Source organism: Brassica oleracea, chromosome C3 (genome assembly GCF_000695525.1).
Source record: "Brassica oleracea var. oleracea cultivar TO1000 chromosome C3, BOL, whole genome shotgun sequence".
Taxonomy (NCBI): Eukaryota; Viridiplantae; Streptophyta; class Magnoliopsida; order Brassicales; family Brassicaceae; genus Brassica; species Brassica oleracea.
Window position 1 is genome coordinate 16,780,494 of NC_027750.1, and position 16,820 is coordinate 16,797,313.

At 38.8% G+C, this 16,820-nt stretch overlaps 2 protein-coding genes across 3 annotated transcripts in view; both read right to left on the bottom strand.

Annotated features, from left to right (window-relative positions):
* The window catches only part of LOC106331643 (DNA polymerase epsilon subunit 2), a 3,632-nt gene extending 2,892 nt beyond the window's left edge, over window positions 1-740 (bottom strand). Inside the window, exons 1-2 of one of the 2 annotated variants that reach the window (XM_013770036.1) lie at window positions 251-740; window positions 8-176 (exon numbers count right to left, since the gene is read on the bottom strand). In XM_013770036.1, the coding sequence (XP_013625490.1) occupies window positions 8-176; window positions 251-410 (329 nt within the window). In that variant the 5' untranslated portion in view covers window positions 411-740. Of the gene's footprint in view, window positions 1-7; window positions 177-246 lie in introns of both variants that reach the window. The other variant, XM_013770037.1, reaches the window with a different exon arrangement.
* A 7,031-nt stretch (window positions 741-7,771) lies between these two features.
* Window positions 7,772-16,820, bottom strand: part of LOC106329997 (putative F-box protein At5g50220) — a 14,520-nt gene continuing 5,471 nt past the window's right edge. Inside the window, exons 3-5 of the mRNA XM_013768574.1 lie at window positions 12,863-13,632; window positions 11,768-11,776; window positions 7,772-8,211 (exon numbers count right to left, since the gene is read on the bottom strand). Of these exons, the coding sequence (XP_013624028.1) occupies window positions 7,772-8,211; window positions 11,768-11,776; window positions 12,863-13,632 (1,219 nt within the window). The remainder of the gene's footprint in view (window positions 8,212-11,767; window positions 11,777-12,862; window positions 13,633-16,820) is intronic.

Below are 16,820 nucleotides of genomic sequence, written 5' to 3' on the forward strand. Positions count from 1 at the left end.
GGCTTACTCGATGAACTGCTTCTTAACAGAATCATATCGATACTTTGGGACGAGAAAGGCGTCGATGAAAGCCAAGGAAGAAGCATTGGAGGTAGGTTCCTCCGCGGCATCATTAGCTCCTAACAAGAGATTAATCACTCCTTGAACTGATTCCGCATCCACTACTGATGAATTAACTGCACAAATCCCAAATTAGTATATGAGTATCGAATCGAATCAATAGAAGTAATCTGAGGAGGGGCATACATACGATTTTCCATCTGGAGGTGGTCGAGAAGAAGATCGATGGCTTCTCCTTCATCGTCGCCGGGGAATTGGTCGGCGAAGGCGAGAATGCTGTTGAGAGCGTCGATCTTGAGGCTGTAACCTCTGGTTTTGAATTTCTTCTGTATCTTCTTCCTCATACTCATCTTCTTCTTCGGATCAAGCTTCTCTTTTTCTGAATCTCACAAACCTTTTTGTTTTGGTTTGGGCGGGATCTCCTGAAATCGGCGGGAAATGAAAGCCCTAATCGGTGCAAGTGAAACCTTTTGCTTTTTCTTTTTTCCTTTTTTTTGCTAAATATAAATTATTAACATTATTGCCCCTTCCAGCGACAAATCAATGGATCTAAACCGGATGGTTTATTTTAAAGATGATGATTTGGGCGACGAGGCTGATCCGTCTGACATTCTTTATCATGAACGCCTTGGATCCGATTGGTGATGAATTTCGTTTTAAGCTTTGGCTTTAAAAATATGGCTATAGAGAATTTGGCCTTAAAAATTGTGACTGTTATTTTAAAAAGTTTAAAAGCTTGATTGGCATCAAAATTTTTAGAACCGTACAAAACTGAAAAAAAAAAAACAAAAATTAAGCTGAATTTCATAAATAACCGAGCATATATTTTTGAAACCAAAAAATAGTAAACGATTGTTGATAAGAAAAGCAAATGGAATTGTTGTGCCTATTGGTTTTGTGTGTTTGATGAAATGAGTTTTCTTCTTGTATTTATACTCAAAAAATACTTTTAAAATAGTAATTAATTTAATTTTTTATTTTTGTTTTGAATCTTTCGTAAATGTTTCCAATTACTTTTATGATAGTTTCTATGTTTTAACAAACCAATGTCTAATAATAGTAAGTTATGGCTTTTTCTTCATGTTAAAAACCTAACTAATTAATGATAATTTTTTTTATTAATTATTATACTTTTTGTTTTCTTTATTTTGGTCAAAAATGAACAAAATACAAATAAAAAAAGTCTCCCACGTTTTTTTTGTAAAAAAAAATAAAAAAAAGGCTTTAAAACTTTAAAAGCGACCGTTGAAAATAGTGAAAAAAACAGTTTTTTTTAAAGTAGGTTTTCAAGGCTTTACAGATTTCTAAAACCTAAAAGAATTGATTGGCAATTTTTTGGCTTTTAAAGTTTTACACGATCACAAAGCCTCAGCAGCCCTGACAACAATGACATTATCCTCTTTTCCAATTTCGTTATTATTTAACACATGTCAATTTTATAGTTTTGTCTTTTCATATGAGTTGGATTGATCTTGTCTGACTTGCTCTCCATAAAAACAGGCCACTCTTTTTTGCCCTGTAACATAAGTCACAATTGATAATCACAAATTTCTCTTTTTAACTATTTCCTCCTTTTCTTGTGACTCTCTCTATTAAAAGACAAAAACAAATAAATATATATTTAATATTTTTAGACATAATACATCATCAGCACGAGCTTTGTTAAATTAGATTTAGTTTATGTTTTCCGATATATTTTATTTTTTATTATTTCAGAGTGATAGCCTCTGTTTATTTTTTGAAAAGATAGGTATTATTTTCTCCGACTTATTGTTATGGTAGGTTATGCCTTCACGATCAGAGAATCACGTGGTTGGCTTTGTATCCATAATATAAAATGGTCAAAAATGGCACTTTGGTCCCGAAATTTTCCTATTTGCAAAAGATCATTGAACATGTTTTAACCTATTTAATTTCTTTTAATCTTTGTTTTAAGATTGGAAGAGAAGGGAATAACTCCTTCAGGAGTCTTATTGGAATTCATGTGGATTTATCTATATTCATTCTTTGATTGTGTTTTCATTGATCAAGCCTAAATAATCATCTTGTTATTTCATGAGCTTAATGTCAAATTGATAATCATTGATTATTGGGTTATTCACAAATATGTTAGAATAATCATCTTGTTAGCTTCAAATTGATACGTTCAAATTAACTACTCTATCAAATAAGAAGTTTACTAGAGAACTTAAGGGTTGAATCAAATCCACAAGGTTCTAATATTGTACAATAGACTTCCGTTCTCAACGTCAAGCTAAACAACAAAGGATGTAGTGCAGTAAATAATAACTAAAATAAGAAGGTCATATATAAGTTATATGGGATAAAGGGTGCTAGACTCACATATACTCACAGGTGTTTCAGAACTGTAAACTTGATAGATTATCAAGGGTTATATTAAGAATAGTTCTTGTACTCAAACTCACAACAATAATTAAGCAACTCTTGTTGTAAAAAACCTATATAGTATTTAAATCCTAAAATTCCAACTCTTATTGTGATTTCAGTTACATCAGATAAGCAATAAACTCAGGTTTTATTGGTTCACTAAATCTCTAAACCAACTCTTGTTGTGAACAAACATTTAGCTCATCTAAGTTTAGACTAGACAATTAATTACACTCTTGTGCCTCACAGTTATTCCAAGATCTAGATTCAAGGAATTTAATCCGGAAACTAGCGTTATAAACAACCTAGATGAAGAATCAGCGAATTACCCTAACAATCCTATGAAGTCTAATAGTTCATTTGACAATCCTTGAAGAACCCTAAATCTAACAATCAAATTACTCAGACATGATCATGAAAACACAAATCAAAATTCGAATGACATGGATAATAGATTGAGTAGAATAAGAAAAATTGGAGTTCAAAATCCTCTTTCTGAAGGAATTCAGATCTCCACTCTCTGCTCGATTCACTCGTATCCAATTGTCTGTTATAAAACTCTCCAAAAACCTAAGAAATAGCATACAACACGATTTGGCTTCTTTTGCAAATAAATAAAACTTATGGATCTTTCCGTAATCTTCAAAGTCAGATTTTCTCGTGAAACAAGGTGAGTTTCGAGCGACACTCATCGAGTGTCGATCTCGATCGATATTGTCATCTAAAATCGTCTCCGACTAAATCATTTCAGGTTCATGCTTCCCCAACTCCCAAATTGCTCCAGAAGCTCCAAAACATACCTAGACCTGAAATGACTCTAAAACGACTCGAAACATATAACAAATACTCTTACAAAGACTTATACCATAGTCAAGATGGTAAAACCATGATATATTAATTATTATTTGTTTGCCCTCAAACAGAACATAGAATGAAAATGTGAAAGAAGTTTGGAAACATGAGAACTCACCTTTCTTTAGAACCACTACCACCACCTCTGCAAGGTTGCAAGCCAAATCAAATCAAATTCAACTTTAAAAGGCACTTCCATGTACTTAGTCTCATCTCAGGATATGGAAATGAAAACTATTGCTATGGTCTCTTTTTGACGGATTTCAGATTGTAGAAGAATTATTTTTAGTACTCTATCAAACCCTAATATAATTTCTATTAATTGTATTTTAGTAATCCATCGGTGATATATTGTTTTCTAAAATCCATTTTTATTTAACATTTGGACGAATCATTGGGGCTTTTAGTGTCTAACAATCAAAGAATCAGCGGATTGTAAACAGCCAATATGACCCTTTACAGTTTTATCTATTCGTGATAGATTGTTCTCGTAGTAATATAGGCTTCATTTTATAGGTTGTGTCCCTTTTTTGTCACAAATTTCATTAATTTAAATCTAAAAGGTCTCAACGATTACAAACCGGAGTAGTTTCGACGGTACAATGAACAAAAGAAGAAGCAGTAAAGCAATAACACATGAGATAGAAGTGTTTAAAGGAGAGGCTTGCTCAAAGTAGAGAGATCGGCAAAAAAATCTTCACTTGAATCCTTGAAACCACAGCTCGGAAGAGCTTCAAATAGTCTGAGACGACGTTGAAATACCCTAGTGAAAGGGATTTGGAGGAGTTCAATACTGGCTTGAACACCAAAAAAGATTCACCTCTCTTGGAGAGGGATGCAGGAGAGTCTATGTCAACCGCAATAGTATCATCAAAAAGCCTTAATTGCCTGGATCTATCATTGAAACGCACACGAACAGCTCTAAAAACTGCAAGACTTACCCAAGAGACTAGGTGAATCTCTAACTCTAGCTTCACTTTCGAAGAGCTTAGGACAATGGAGTTTGGTGACGAAGTATACGGTTTAATCGGGTCAGAAGCTCGGACCTTGACATTACCGTGTCTAGGCCAACTTATTGTAACCGGAAGAAACTTGAGCAAACTGTCATCGTACTCGTTTCCGTTGAGCGTGAGTGAGTAAGCATCGGATAAGAGGCAGTGAGATTTGGAATAGTCGGGTTGAAGCCTTAACTGCTTGGATATTGAAATAAGGTTTCGATGAGATGCAGTAAGAGGAGACTCAAAGGATATGCGATCCTTCACAAAAGAGCTCCCGATTAGGGTTTCACCAGAGTCGGAGTGGAAGCTAAGACCACCGTGAGAGGAAGATGAACCATCGACTGATGGGGCATTGTGTTCACCGGAGCATACCAAAACCATAGCGGTGCTTGACGAAGGAGATACATGTACGATGGAGAGGAAAGCTCCTCCTCCGGTGAGACAGATCTGAATTGTCTCTGTTCTTGACCCACAGTAGTAGATCTCGTGGAAGAAACATGATGCCCTAAATCCGGAGGTGGAGATGGAGGGAAGTGAAATAGGTGGGGAGGAGTGAGGCGGCGTCTGGTGAAGATCTCGAAGAGAGGATGAAGACGGTGGCTTTGATTGGGATGTAACCGTTGGGTCCGGTGGGTCAGGTGGATCTCGTGGGTGAAGAGGATTTAACAGCACCGAAGCAAACATCCACCGACGGCGAGCGAGAGAGAAGACCAGATCCTGGTTCATCGGCGCGGAGGGAGGTAGCGGGAGCAGAGCCATCGGAAAAACTCAAACGAACTCGACGTCGGTGAAAGGAGCACAATCGTCGGCCAGAGACAAGGACGAGGAGGAGCTTCCACTAGGAAGAGAACGCACCAACCGTGCCGGAGAAACAACGGTAGAACGAGCTCATTTTTGCCGTTGCGGCTTCCTTGGTTTCCGTGTCTGAGAGAGAAGTTTCTCACACTTGCTGACTAGTTATTTGAAAGCTCCTCATTCATAAGTTATAGGTTGTGTCCCTAGCTACTTAAAAAAGTGCGACTTTGGGAATGCATTAAAACCGTTCCATCAATGCATCCTTATTGCACGAATTAACTGTTCTCCCATATACAGTATATGGTGTGTATATAGGTCTTGTTATTAATATAGAATATATAGTAGCTAACAATTGTTATTTAGTAATTTTTAGGGTTTATGGTTGTACCTCTTAATTTCCCAAGTATGTTGTAACTGTACGTATAATGTGTATCTCTCAAGTTTGTATCCAAACAAAAGGTCAATTGGAGTTTGTGTGCGTCTTGGTGGTAGAGATCGACCATTATCATCTTGCTGGTGGAAATATATGCTCCATTATTTCAACGTTAATGCATCTGTGTGCCTTTTTCTGTTCGCGACTCTATTGTGTTGTACTGTGTAAGAAAATGTAATTTTAGACTTTGAGCTATAGGGAACTCCTGAAAGCTTATATAAACAAACTCACCACTGTTATATGTTCTCAAGACTTGGATTTTAGTCTTGAGTTACGTTTGAACCTTAATTGGTACGAGACGGGTTACAGTTTAAACATATGTAACCATGTCATTCTCGGGTACAAACATCAAGGAAAATACAAATTGTTAAAAAAAAAAGAAGTTCTGAAAAGACACTGGCTTTTCCGAATTAAATTTGGACTGAAATAGTGTATAACTTAACGATTGTTTTGTTAAAACATAGCTCTATGAAGAAAGTTTCACATTTGTGGGCCTCAGTAGACACACTATCATATAGAGAATGAAATATTCGTGTCAGATATCTAATATATAGACAAGACTCATGTGAACATTGTCTAGATAGAGCGTCCGATTGTTTGAGTCTAGACATCTGTTTATTGAATTCAAGTTTAGACTTGAGACGACATTATCATTATCATCGGTGAACTGACACATATATATGATGTTAAAAAGAGAGGCAAGCAATATATGAACAACATACAGTTCCTATACACAGCCACTATAAGAAGAAACCAAATACCAACATAACTCAGTTTCTTGTTTCCTTAGAAATATGGAAATGTTACACAATATCTAAGTAACTTTTTTGGAAAGCATGATACAACACTCGTACTGTCAGAGTAGGCCTGGGCGTTCGGGTCTTAGGGTCGGGTTCGGGCCGGTTCCTTTCGGGTCCGTGTATTTTCGGGTCCTAAATATTTAGACCTAATAGGTACTTAGAAATTTTCGGTTCGGGTTCGGGTCGGTTCTTCTCGGGTCCGGGTCGGTTCGGGTCTATAATTAAAATACCCATAAAATAACCGTAATTTTTCGGGTCCATATCGGGTCCGGGTCGGGTTCGGGTATTTAGGATCTGAAAAGGACATGATATACCCAATTCCATCAACTTTAGTTGAATATTTGTCATATATATCTAATCTTTACAAAACAACTTAAATGAAACTATTAATAATTAAAATAAAACATTTTAAAACTCTAAATTTTACATTTTAAAGCTTNNNAAAACATCATAGTTTTAGATATACATGTTTTAAAGTCGGATACAAATCGGTTCTTATCGGGTCGGGTCTTTCCGGGTCGGTTCTTTTTGGGTCCGGATCTATTCGGGTCGGTTCCTTTTCGGTTCCGGTTCTTTCGGGTAAAAAAAATTTAGATCCAAAAGGTACTTGTAAATTTTCGGTCCGGTTCCGGGTCGTGTATTTTTGGATCGGTTCCGGTTCGGTTCTTCGGGTCCAGGTTAAAATGCCCAAGCCTATGTCAGAGGTTTGGGACGGACTGCAAGGACCTGATTGCGATGTTAGAACAGCCACAAGATTGACCTAACTTCTCAACAGAGCTGGAGATCATTCAAACTCTTCGGTTGTGTTTTTCAGACTTCAAGATCAGCTACTTCCCAAAGATGCAAAATGAGATTGCGGATTCGCTAGCTAAGAATGCACGTTCTTTTCATAGATCCTTATGTTTTATTGGTTGTTCTATTCCGGTATGGCTCTCCAGGCCACTTAAGTTTGAGTAATAGAATAGCCGTTTGCCGTAAAAAAAAAACTAAGTAACTTTTACAGTTGGTGGCTAAAGAAATTAAGAAAGCATCAGAAAGCAAAACGTAGATTGTCTATAAAATGAGAATGCAATGTTTATTACTAATACTCAATGTTCAACATTATAATAATAATCCAATAATCATATCATACCCTCCTTATAAAGAATAAACTAGATTCTGACATATTTTTTGTTTTACATTTTTGTAGAAATTTAATTTTTATATTTGTATTTTTAGTCATATATATGTTTTTCTTTGTATAATATTTATCTTAAATAATTAATAAAAAGTTTTAATAATTGTATTAAAATAGTTGGATCACATCTATATCAACATATAAGTCATGTTGCTGTTTTAATAGAATAGATAGATGAATAATATATTGTGTAACTTGTGTTTCAGTCATTATAAATCAACCACAATAATATCATTTATATTGGAAAACTCTCAACCGAAGCAACGAATTACAACAAAGACATAATATTCTCAACAGGTTCCGTGACGGGCCAGATCCTAAAATAACCTTGTGACGATGTTGGTGTTTGGATTACTAACCTGCTACGCCTATTATTATTTGGACTGTAATAATAAACATCTGATGCAAACTTACAATATAAGTCGGGGACTATAATGATTTCACCACCGGGATGTGAGACAGCAAAACTGATCATAGAACTCGGTATTTCTTGAAGCACAGCCATGTGTGTAATCTTCGACCACTCTTGTTTCTCTGCGCTCTCCATAACCCACACATCCATATCCTCATTATTGAGGTTGTTTCGACCTATGCATCCTAGCTTCCCTTGGTAGTTTACAAGAGACACGTCTCCACGGTGAAGGAATATATTTTCGGGAGCCTGAACATGATTAAACCTCTCGGTCTCAACACTGAAGCTAATGAGAACTGATCCACTCTGTAAAGTAAGCAGAAGCTTTAGGTAAAACTGTTCTGTCTTATACGTTGGCAATTGCCTTGTATATATACACACGATATAGAGAATATACGTAGAGATATACTTGACAACTATATATGTTTATCTCCTTGATATTAGGACTTATCTATACCCTTCTCAACACTCTCCTTTAAGTTGGTGCGTGCAAGTCATAAACGCCCAACTTAGACAACAAGTAATCAAAACTACCCCGACCCAATGCCTTAGTTAGTATGTCCGCTAACTGCTCCGTCGTGCTGACATACTTTGTAGCGATCAAACGACTTAGAACTGCGTCCCGTACTGCATGACAATCAGACTCGATGTGCTTAGTGCGCTCATGAAAAACTGGGTTCTTGGCTATGTGCATTGCCGCTTTGTTGTCGCAGAACATGTCCATGGGACTGTCTTGAGTGACACCCAAGTCAGCCAGCAACCTCTTCATCCATAGTAACTCCTTTAATCCTTCTGCCATGGCTCTGTATTCTACCTCCGCTGAAGAATGGGACACTGTGTCCTGCTTCATTGCTTTCCAGTCCACCGGAGACCCTCCAAGATGAACAACATAAGCTGACAACGAACGACGTGTAATAGGACAAGATTCCCAGGATGCATCACAATAAATTTGAGTTTGTAAATGTCCTTCAGCATGAAACATGATTCCCTGACCCGGTGTCCCTTTGAGATAACGAACGACACGAACTGCTGCGTCCCAATGAGCCTTTCTCGGATTATGCATCACCTGAGACAAAATGTGAACTGCATAACACAGTTCCGGACGGGTAATTGTGAGGTAGACCAGACGACCAACAAGGCGACGGAACTGGTAAGGATTTTCATACAGCGGCCCATCATCTGACAACAGCGAGTGATTTTGCTCGACTGGAATGGACAAAGGCTGACATCCAAGCAAACCTGCATCCTCAATGATATCCAAAGCATATTTTCTCTGAGAGAGAAAAATACCAGATTTTCCCCTTGATACTTCAATACCAAGAAAATATTTAGCCTTTCCAAGATCTTTCATTTTGAAACAATCACTGAGATACTTCTTGAATTTAACGATCATGTCCAGGTTGTTGCAACTAATGATAAGGTCATCAACATAAATGAGAACGCGCAGGCTGTCGTTACCCTTGATAAAAGTGAACAATGTGTAGTCCGAACAGGATTGAACAAAGCCGAACTGTAGCAGAGCATTACTGAGCTTGGCAAACCAACATCGCGGAGCCTGTATAAGACCATATAAAGACTTTCTCAGCCTGCACACCTTAGAGGGATCATCTGCTTTGAAGCCAGGTGGCATCTTCATATAAACTTCTTCTTCCAAATCACCATGGAGAAATGCATTTTGCACATCCATTTGATGAACCTCCCAGCCCTTAACAGCAGCAATTTTGAATAGAGCACGGACAGTAGCAATTTTAACAACTGGGGCAAAAGTTTCATCATAATCCTCCCCTTCAACCTGACGATTACCACAAACAACCAGTCTTGATTTAAGACGCTCGACTGTGCCATCTGCATTGTATTTGATTTTGTGAATCCATTTGCAAGAGAGATCTGTCTTTCCGGGTGGTAAAGTCGTGACATCCCAAGTTCTAGCCTCTTCAAGAGAGGTTATTTCTAGGCCCATCGAGTTTCTCCAACGTTCATCTTGCATTGCCTCTTTAAAGGTTTTGGGTTCTTCACCCGCAGTAATGGCTGCTAGAAAAACACTATGGTAGGCAGAGAAAACATCATCACAAGTGTAGTAGTGGATGGGATAAAGAGTGTTACCTCGGACCGCAGGAGAATCTACTGAAATGGGGCCAATGAAGGGTGTGTCCGCAGAAGTATGTTTATCAGGGGATGGTGCCGACGAGTTGTAGGAGACAAAATCTGTTAGTTTTACCGACCGACGTTTCTGTCTGTGGCCTCGTCCTAGGAACTCTGTTTCTGTAACAGGCTGAACAGGTACGGGATCAGTGTGTACTGGTTCTGTAGTTGCCTGTGCGGCGGGTACTATCTCTTGTTCAAAATTATCATCATCAGCGTGAATAGGAGTAGGAACGGCAATCAGACCAGTCGGCTCTGTAGTTTCGTATGGAAAACAAGTCTCATCAAAGACCACATCACGGGAGATAAAAAACTCATTTGTCTGGAGATCGAACAACTGCCACCCTTTCTTGCCATAGGGGTAACCAACAAAGATGCATTTTCTGCTTCTTTCACCGAATTTATCTTTGTTTCTGGTGTAACGATGTGCGAAACAGAGGCATCCAAACGTTTTGATGCTCTGGTAGGGTGGGGGCTTTCCATAGAGAAGTTCGTATGGGGTTTTTCCTTTCAAGACACTCGAGGGAGTTCTGTTAATAACATGAGCAGCTGCAAGAACACTTTCTCCCCAGAATTTGGTGGGTAGGTTAGCCTGAAACAAGAGTGACCTGGACACGTTCAGTATGTGTCTGTGTTTCCTCTCAACTCGACCATTTTGTTGTGGTGTTGCAACACAAGATGTTTGGTGAATAATGCCATTCTCACTGAAGTACCTGGAGAGACACATGAATTCGGATCCATTGTCTGAGCGAACAATCTTGACAGCTTTATTAAATTGTCGCTGGACCAGAGCACAAAAATTTTGTAAGACCGTACGTACTTCACTTTTCTCAAGCAATAGATAAATCCATACTGCGCGAGAGAAATCATCTACAATAGTGAGGAAGTATGTTGCACCGCAAGAAGAAGGAATCCGATATGGACCCCATAAATCAACATGTATCAAACCAAAACTTTCTGTTGCTTTATTAGAACTTTCATAAAAAACCTCACGAGCTTGTTTCGACTTAAAACATACTTCACAACCACCAAATTTCTCTGGGATGTGTTTAACACCAACAATAAATGGTAAAAATTCAAAAACACCATAGGCAGGATGACCTAGACGTCGATGCCACAACACATGATCTTCAGCAGCTCGTACGCGGTTGCTTCTGACTACTGTGACATCCCGATAAACATACACACCATTGCGAACCTCACCGGCTCCAATCAGGGTCCTCGTAAAACGGTCCTGCAGTATACACAATGTGTCAGTGAACATAGCAAAACAACCAGTCTGCTTTAATATCTTCGCAACAGACAACAACGTGCAAGTTAAGTTTGGTACGAAAAGAACGTTCTCAAGGTTTAGTTTCTCTGATAAAGAAAGCTTTCCAGACTTGGTAGCGTATACCACGCTTCCATCAGCAAAAGAGATGGGACAGGGAGGAATGGTGACAATCGATTCAAGGATGTACTTGTCACCGGTCATGTGATGCGACGCTCCTGAATCGAGTATCACCTCCCCTGTTTGAATATTACCGTTGAGACGATCTGGAATGGGAGTTGGCTTTTGTTGCTCGAGAAGTTGAGTTAAAATCGTCCACTGTTCCGGAGTGAAGTTAGGAAACGTCGAGGCTGATGATGCTTGTGCTTGGGCCGCATTTGAACGTGGTTGCTGATGAGAAGGACTTCCTCTTCCACGTCCACCACGACCTTGAGAGAAACTTCCTCTTCCTCGAGTATTACCTCTGTTTCCTCGATCGCCTTGGTTCTTTTCTAACCACCATTCCGGAAACCCTATGATCTGCCAGCAGTCCTTCTTCTCATGTCCACTGCAACCACAGTGTGAGCAGTTGATACCTTGACGATTTGTCATTGCAGCTGCATTGAAAGCACCCTCAGCTGCGGGAGTCGTCTCTGTTTTGGCACTAAACCCAACCGTGTCCTGCGTTGACTCTGATCGAGAAGTAGACAACCGTCGCTCCTCTCGAATCACACGTTGATACATATTGTTAAGATCTGGCAGTGGCTCCATCGAGATGATGTTTGTCACCACACTACCAAATCGCACCTCATCCAGTCCCATAAGGAACTGATGCACACGTCCTTCTTCATGCTCCTTAGTGATCTGTGCCATCGCAGAACATGTACATTTTGGTAACGGCTTGTACGAAAACAGCTCCTCCCATCTTGCAGACAGCTTCCCAAAGTAATCAAGCACGCTCATACCACCTTGCTTACACGCAGACAGTTCTGCTCGGAGTTGATGTGCTCTGACAGAATTCCCGATGGAAAACCTTTGACGTAGTTGTTCCCACAACTTGTGAGCATCGGAGGTAAACGTTACGGTAGAACGGATTTTGGGCGAGATCGACGTCCTTATCCATCCTACAATCATGAAATTTACTGTATTCCACGTATCAAGATCAGAAGATTCTTCGTCAGGTTTGGTTAGTGTTCCGTCAATGAAACCTGACTTCCTCTTTGCACGAAGAGCATTCTCCAACTCGGAGGACCATTCAGCATAGTTTTCCCCAGTTAACTGAACCGGAGAGATAGCTACTCCAGGGTTGTCGGACGACGACAGATCGTATGGAGAAGGAACCTTTTTGGTTGTTGCTGCGGCCATTGAAAAATTAGAGAGGCTCTGATACCATGTAAAGTAAGCAGAAGCTTTAGGTAAAACTGTTCTGTCTTATACGTTGGCAATTGCCTTGTATATATACACACGATATAGAGAATATACGTAGAGATATACTTGACAACTATACATGTTTATCTCCTTGATATTAGGACTTATCTATACCCTTCTCAACACACTCCCATCTATTTTCATTGCTGTGTAATAGATTTTCCCATTGATGCAAACTGCCTCGTTGGGGCATGCTAAATATTCGAATGGACTGTAATGTCCACCGCTGCATTTCCTCCACTGCTTTGCAGGATCTCCAAATGTGAAAACTTTGCAAGATTTCTCTGGCTCAATTGTTGACATTGATAGGCATGCTACTTTGTATTGATTCCTCAAAGGGTCGTACCCGAATAAGTAGAACCGCCATGGTATACCTACATCGGGTAAGGAAACACATTGACCTGTGGTAGGGTTGTGTATTGTGAACTTACCATGTTTTGGTGATCCAAACCCGATCAAGCCGCGTAGGTATTGAAACTGGGCCGTGTCTTTGCTCCTTCCAAAGATTTTCTCTTGGTAGAATTGGTTGTTCTCGTTTGTGATTTGATGAGGGTAAGCATACGAGAAGGCATGCACACGGTTTTTTACCAGAATGTCCATGATGAAATGTCGAGCATCAGGCGGCGGTTGAGCCAAAGACCTAGGGACGATAGAGTTTTTGACTATGTAGTCTCCAATAACAGTTTCCCATTGCTTAGAGACGCATCGGGACCTCGCGAGAGACTTTGCTGGAAGTCTCCTGAGTATGTCTATAGCTAGATCAAGAGGGAGGTTGATACCATTTTTTTTGTGTTGCGACGTTGAGAGAACTTGTGGTGGCTTGTTCTCCTCCATGTCTGTCTTTCGAAAACCATAGTTGACACGTCCTAGATATACACTTACTATTGCCTGAACCAAGCTTAGCAAAAAATAGAAAAACATACTAATGCATGCACGTAAAGATACCATCGTTTCGTTCCCTCTTTTTTGTTGACCATCTTTGTTTCTATATTAGATAATTTACTTATTTTATCTTGTCTTAACTTGCAATAATATATTTTATTATTTCATTCAACTACACTCTTAGATATGACGTACTGATTCATGAACGAAGTTTAGGAAAAAATTTGAAAAACAAACTAATGCATGAACGTAAGATCATACCATCATTTCTTTCTAGTTTGGATAATTTACTTATTCTATTTTGTTCTTCACTAGCACTAAGTGATTATTTCATTCAAATACACAAAACGGTATAAGGCCCAAAATACCTCACTGCTGGCCATCTCAAAAAAGCTTACTTGGTAAATGGAGTTTGGGGGCGGGGATTACAAACAATAAATTATTAACTGTATATTTCTGAACTAACTTTGCCAAAGCTACAATTACGGTCGAAGATTCAAGTAAAAAGAAGTATTTACACCCCAAAAAAGTAAAAGATTAAAAATGGTGGTAGAGTGAGAAAAATTGCGAATAATAAACACAAGAATGGTGTTACAAAATTACAAACTAATACTCTCGCCGTTTCAGATTACTTGTCGTTTTAGACTTCGGTATATAGATTAAGAAAATATTTAATTTTGTATATTTACTAGATAAAAACATCATTACCAATACACCTAACCACATTTCAACCAATAAAAAATAGATTAAAATATAAAATCAATAAATTTTGCATTGAAATTATAAAACGACACTTATTTTGAAACAAAAATTTTACCCTATAACGATAAATAATCTGAAATGGAGGGAGTAATAGGAATAAGGAAATTACACGATTTCCACACCTCTATGAAATAAAAACAATTAATAGTCTAATACACCTCTGAGCATAACCCCTTTTCTTGTGAATTGTGTGTTGTGTCCCAATAACACAGATATATAAATGAACAAAAAACTTTTTACCCAAAAAATATACCCAGCGTAAGTTTCAAAAAAAAAAAATATATATACATATATATATATATATATATATACCCAGTGTTGGATCAATTAAATGCCTGTGGGCTTTAATTAAATTGTGAATGTAAATAGCAAGGCCTTTAGATATAATAAACTCAAGTTAATGTCAAGTATATGAAAGATGGCTAAGGGGAAGAGTTTCACATCGGCGAAGAGGAGAGAATTGGAGTGATATAAATATGCCTTCTCACTATGAGAGCTTAAACAGCTTGGAGAGAGAGGAAGGCTCCCCACGCACGCCGCCACCGCCTCCGTCTGGCCGGCTCGGCTCGGCATGGACGTAGGCTTGGTCTTGGTCTTGGTCTTGGTCTTGGTGGAGGGCCTCCGCCCCACTAAGATTTTTTTTAGACCAAGTTAAGCTCAACGTTTTTGTCATTTCATTTCTAAAAAACAGCATGACATATGTGTATAAACGACATTTAGTTTGTCTAAAAACGACACGAAGTTTATCTGTTCGAAATGGATCAGAACCGAGTCAACAAGAGAGAAACTTGCGGAGAAAGTTGCTCAACGTTCCACTCCGAGATCCTTGAGAGATTTTTGGAAAACGTTGGCAACAGTTTCGAAAAACCGCTCCTCGTCTCCTCTTTATATATCGACTCTCTTCCTTCTTCATTTTTTGAAAGTTTTTCCACAACCAAAAGCAGCAAATCCTTTAGCGTAAGTTCTAGAGAGTGTTTCGTAGAAATATTAGTTCGTAGAGGTTCTTCACGAGTGTTGCGTGATAACCTATCATGGTTTTATCCTGGGACTCATATTAAGAGTTAAGGAATGAGATTCGTCTCGACTCCATGCTTTCATTTTCGTTACGGTTTCGAATCGTCTGCATATTTTCCTTAACATCGTTTATATTATATCGTTTCTTTTCATCCGGTTTTCCGGCTTCTACAATCTTAACTCTTATTTCGCTTTCTATCTAAAGCGTTTGATCGGATTGAAGAACGATCTATAAAAATGGGTTTTGGAACTGTGTTTGCGATTTGCTTTCTAGCACTTCCGCGAAACGTTTGTGATTTATCTTGTAAACGGTTTGCGTTTTTGCTCTGTAGCACTACCGAAAAACGTTTATTCATATACGATTCATACAAACCTGTTGTGGTTTCATTCAAACGATGTTTGCGATCTGCTATATGCTTATCCGCGAAATGTTTCTATGTTCTTTTCAAAACGAGTTTGCGATTTGCTTTATAGCCCTTCCGCGAAACGTTTCTTTTTTTATTTCATAACGCTTTGCGGATTGCCTTCTAGCATTATCGCGAAACGTTTTTGATACACTATCAATACGTTATATATTTGAAACGTTTCAATAACCGCTTTCTTAAGCGAGTTGTGAAACATTCTAAGTCTATACAAAATGGTTTCTGCGAACGCTTTTAAGCGAGTTTGCAAAACTTTTTCTCAAGACTTATATCGATATGATTTGTTTCAAACACCAAAAATGAAAATCGATTTTAGACTATTATTTTTGCTTAAAAATAATATGTTATTTGTTTATTGGAGTACTAACCCGTCTTCATGTTTTCTCTACAGAAAAATGACGAACGATAACAACACCCCCATTGATGTCACAACAACCCCACTCAACGTTGCAGCCACTGATGCAACTGTGACAACCGTTGGAAACATCACAGCGTCAACCGCTGCAGAAACAACAAGCACTATCCTCCCTGCGGGAAATGCTGCTGATGAAACCATTCGCCGGAGTCTATTCGGTGCTGATCTTTATCAGACGGGTTCAATTTCAGCAACTGCAAGTGGTCCGGTGGCATTTCAAACTCCTCCGGCTCTCCCTAGTGTGTTCACTCAAGGACTGATGCCAAACAAGTTTGATGGCGAAGGCTTCAAAACGTGGCAGAAGAATATGGTGTTCTTCTTGACAACGATGAAGCTGGACAAGTTCATCCAGGAGGACAAGCCCCTTATTCTTTACGGGATTGATGATGTTCACAGTCTCGCAACTGTTGACATATGGGTGCATTCCGACTTCATCTGCAAAGGTTACATTTTGGGTCGTCTCATTGACCCATTGTACTGTGAGATCCCCACGACAAAAGAGCTATGGAGATCACTGGACAAGAAGTACAGAGGTGAGGACGCTGGCTGCCAGAAGTATGTGGTCTCAAAATTCCACGACTTCAAAATGGT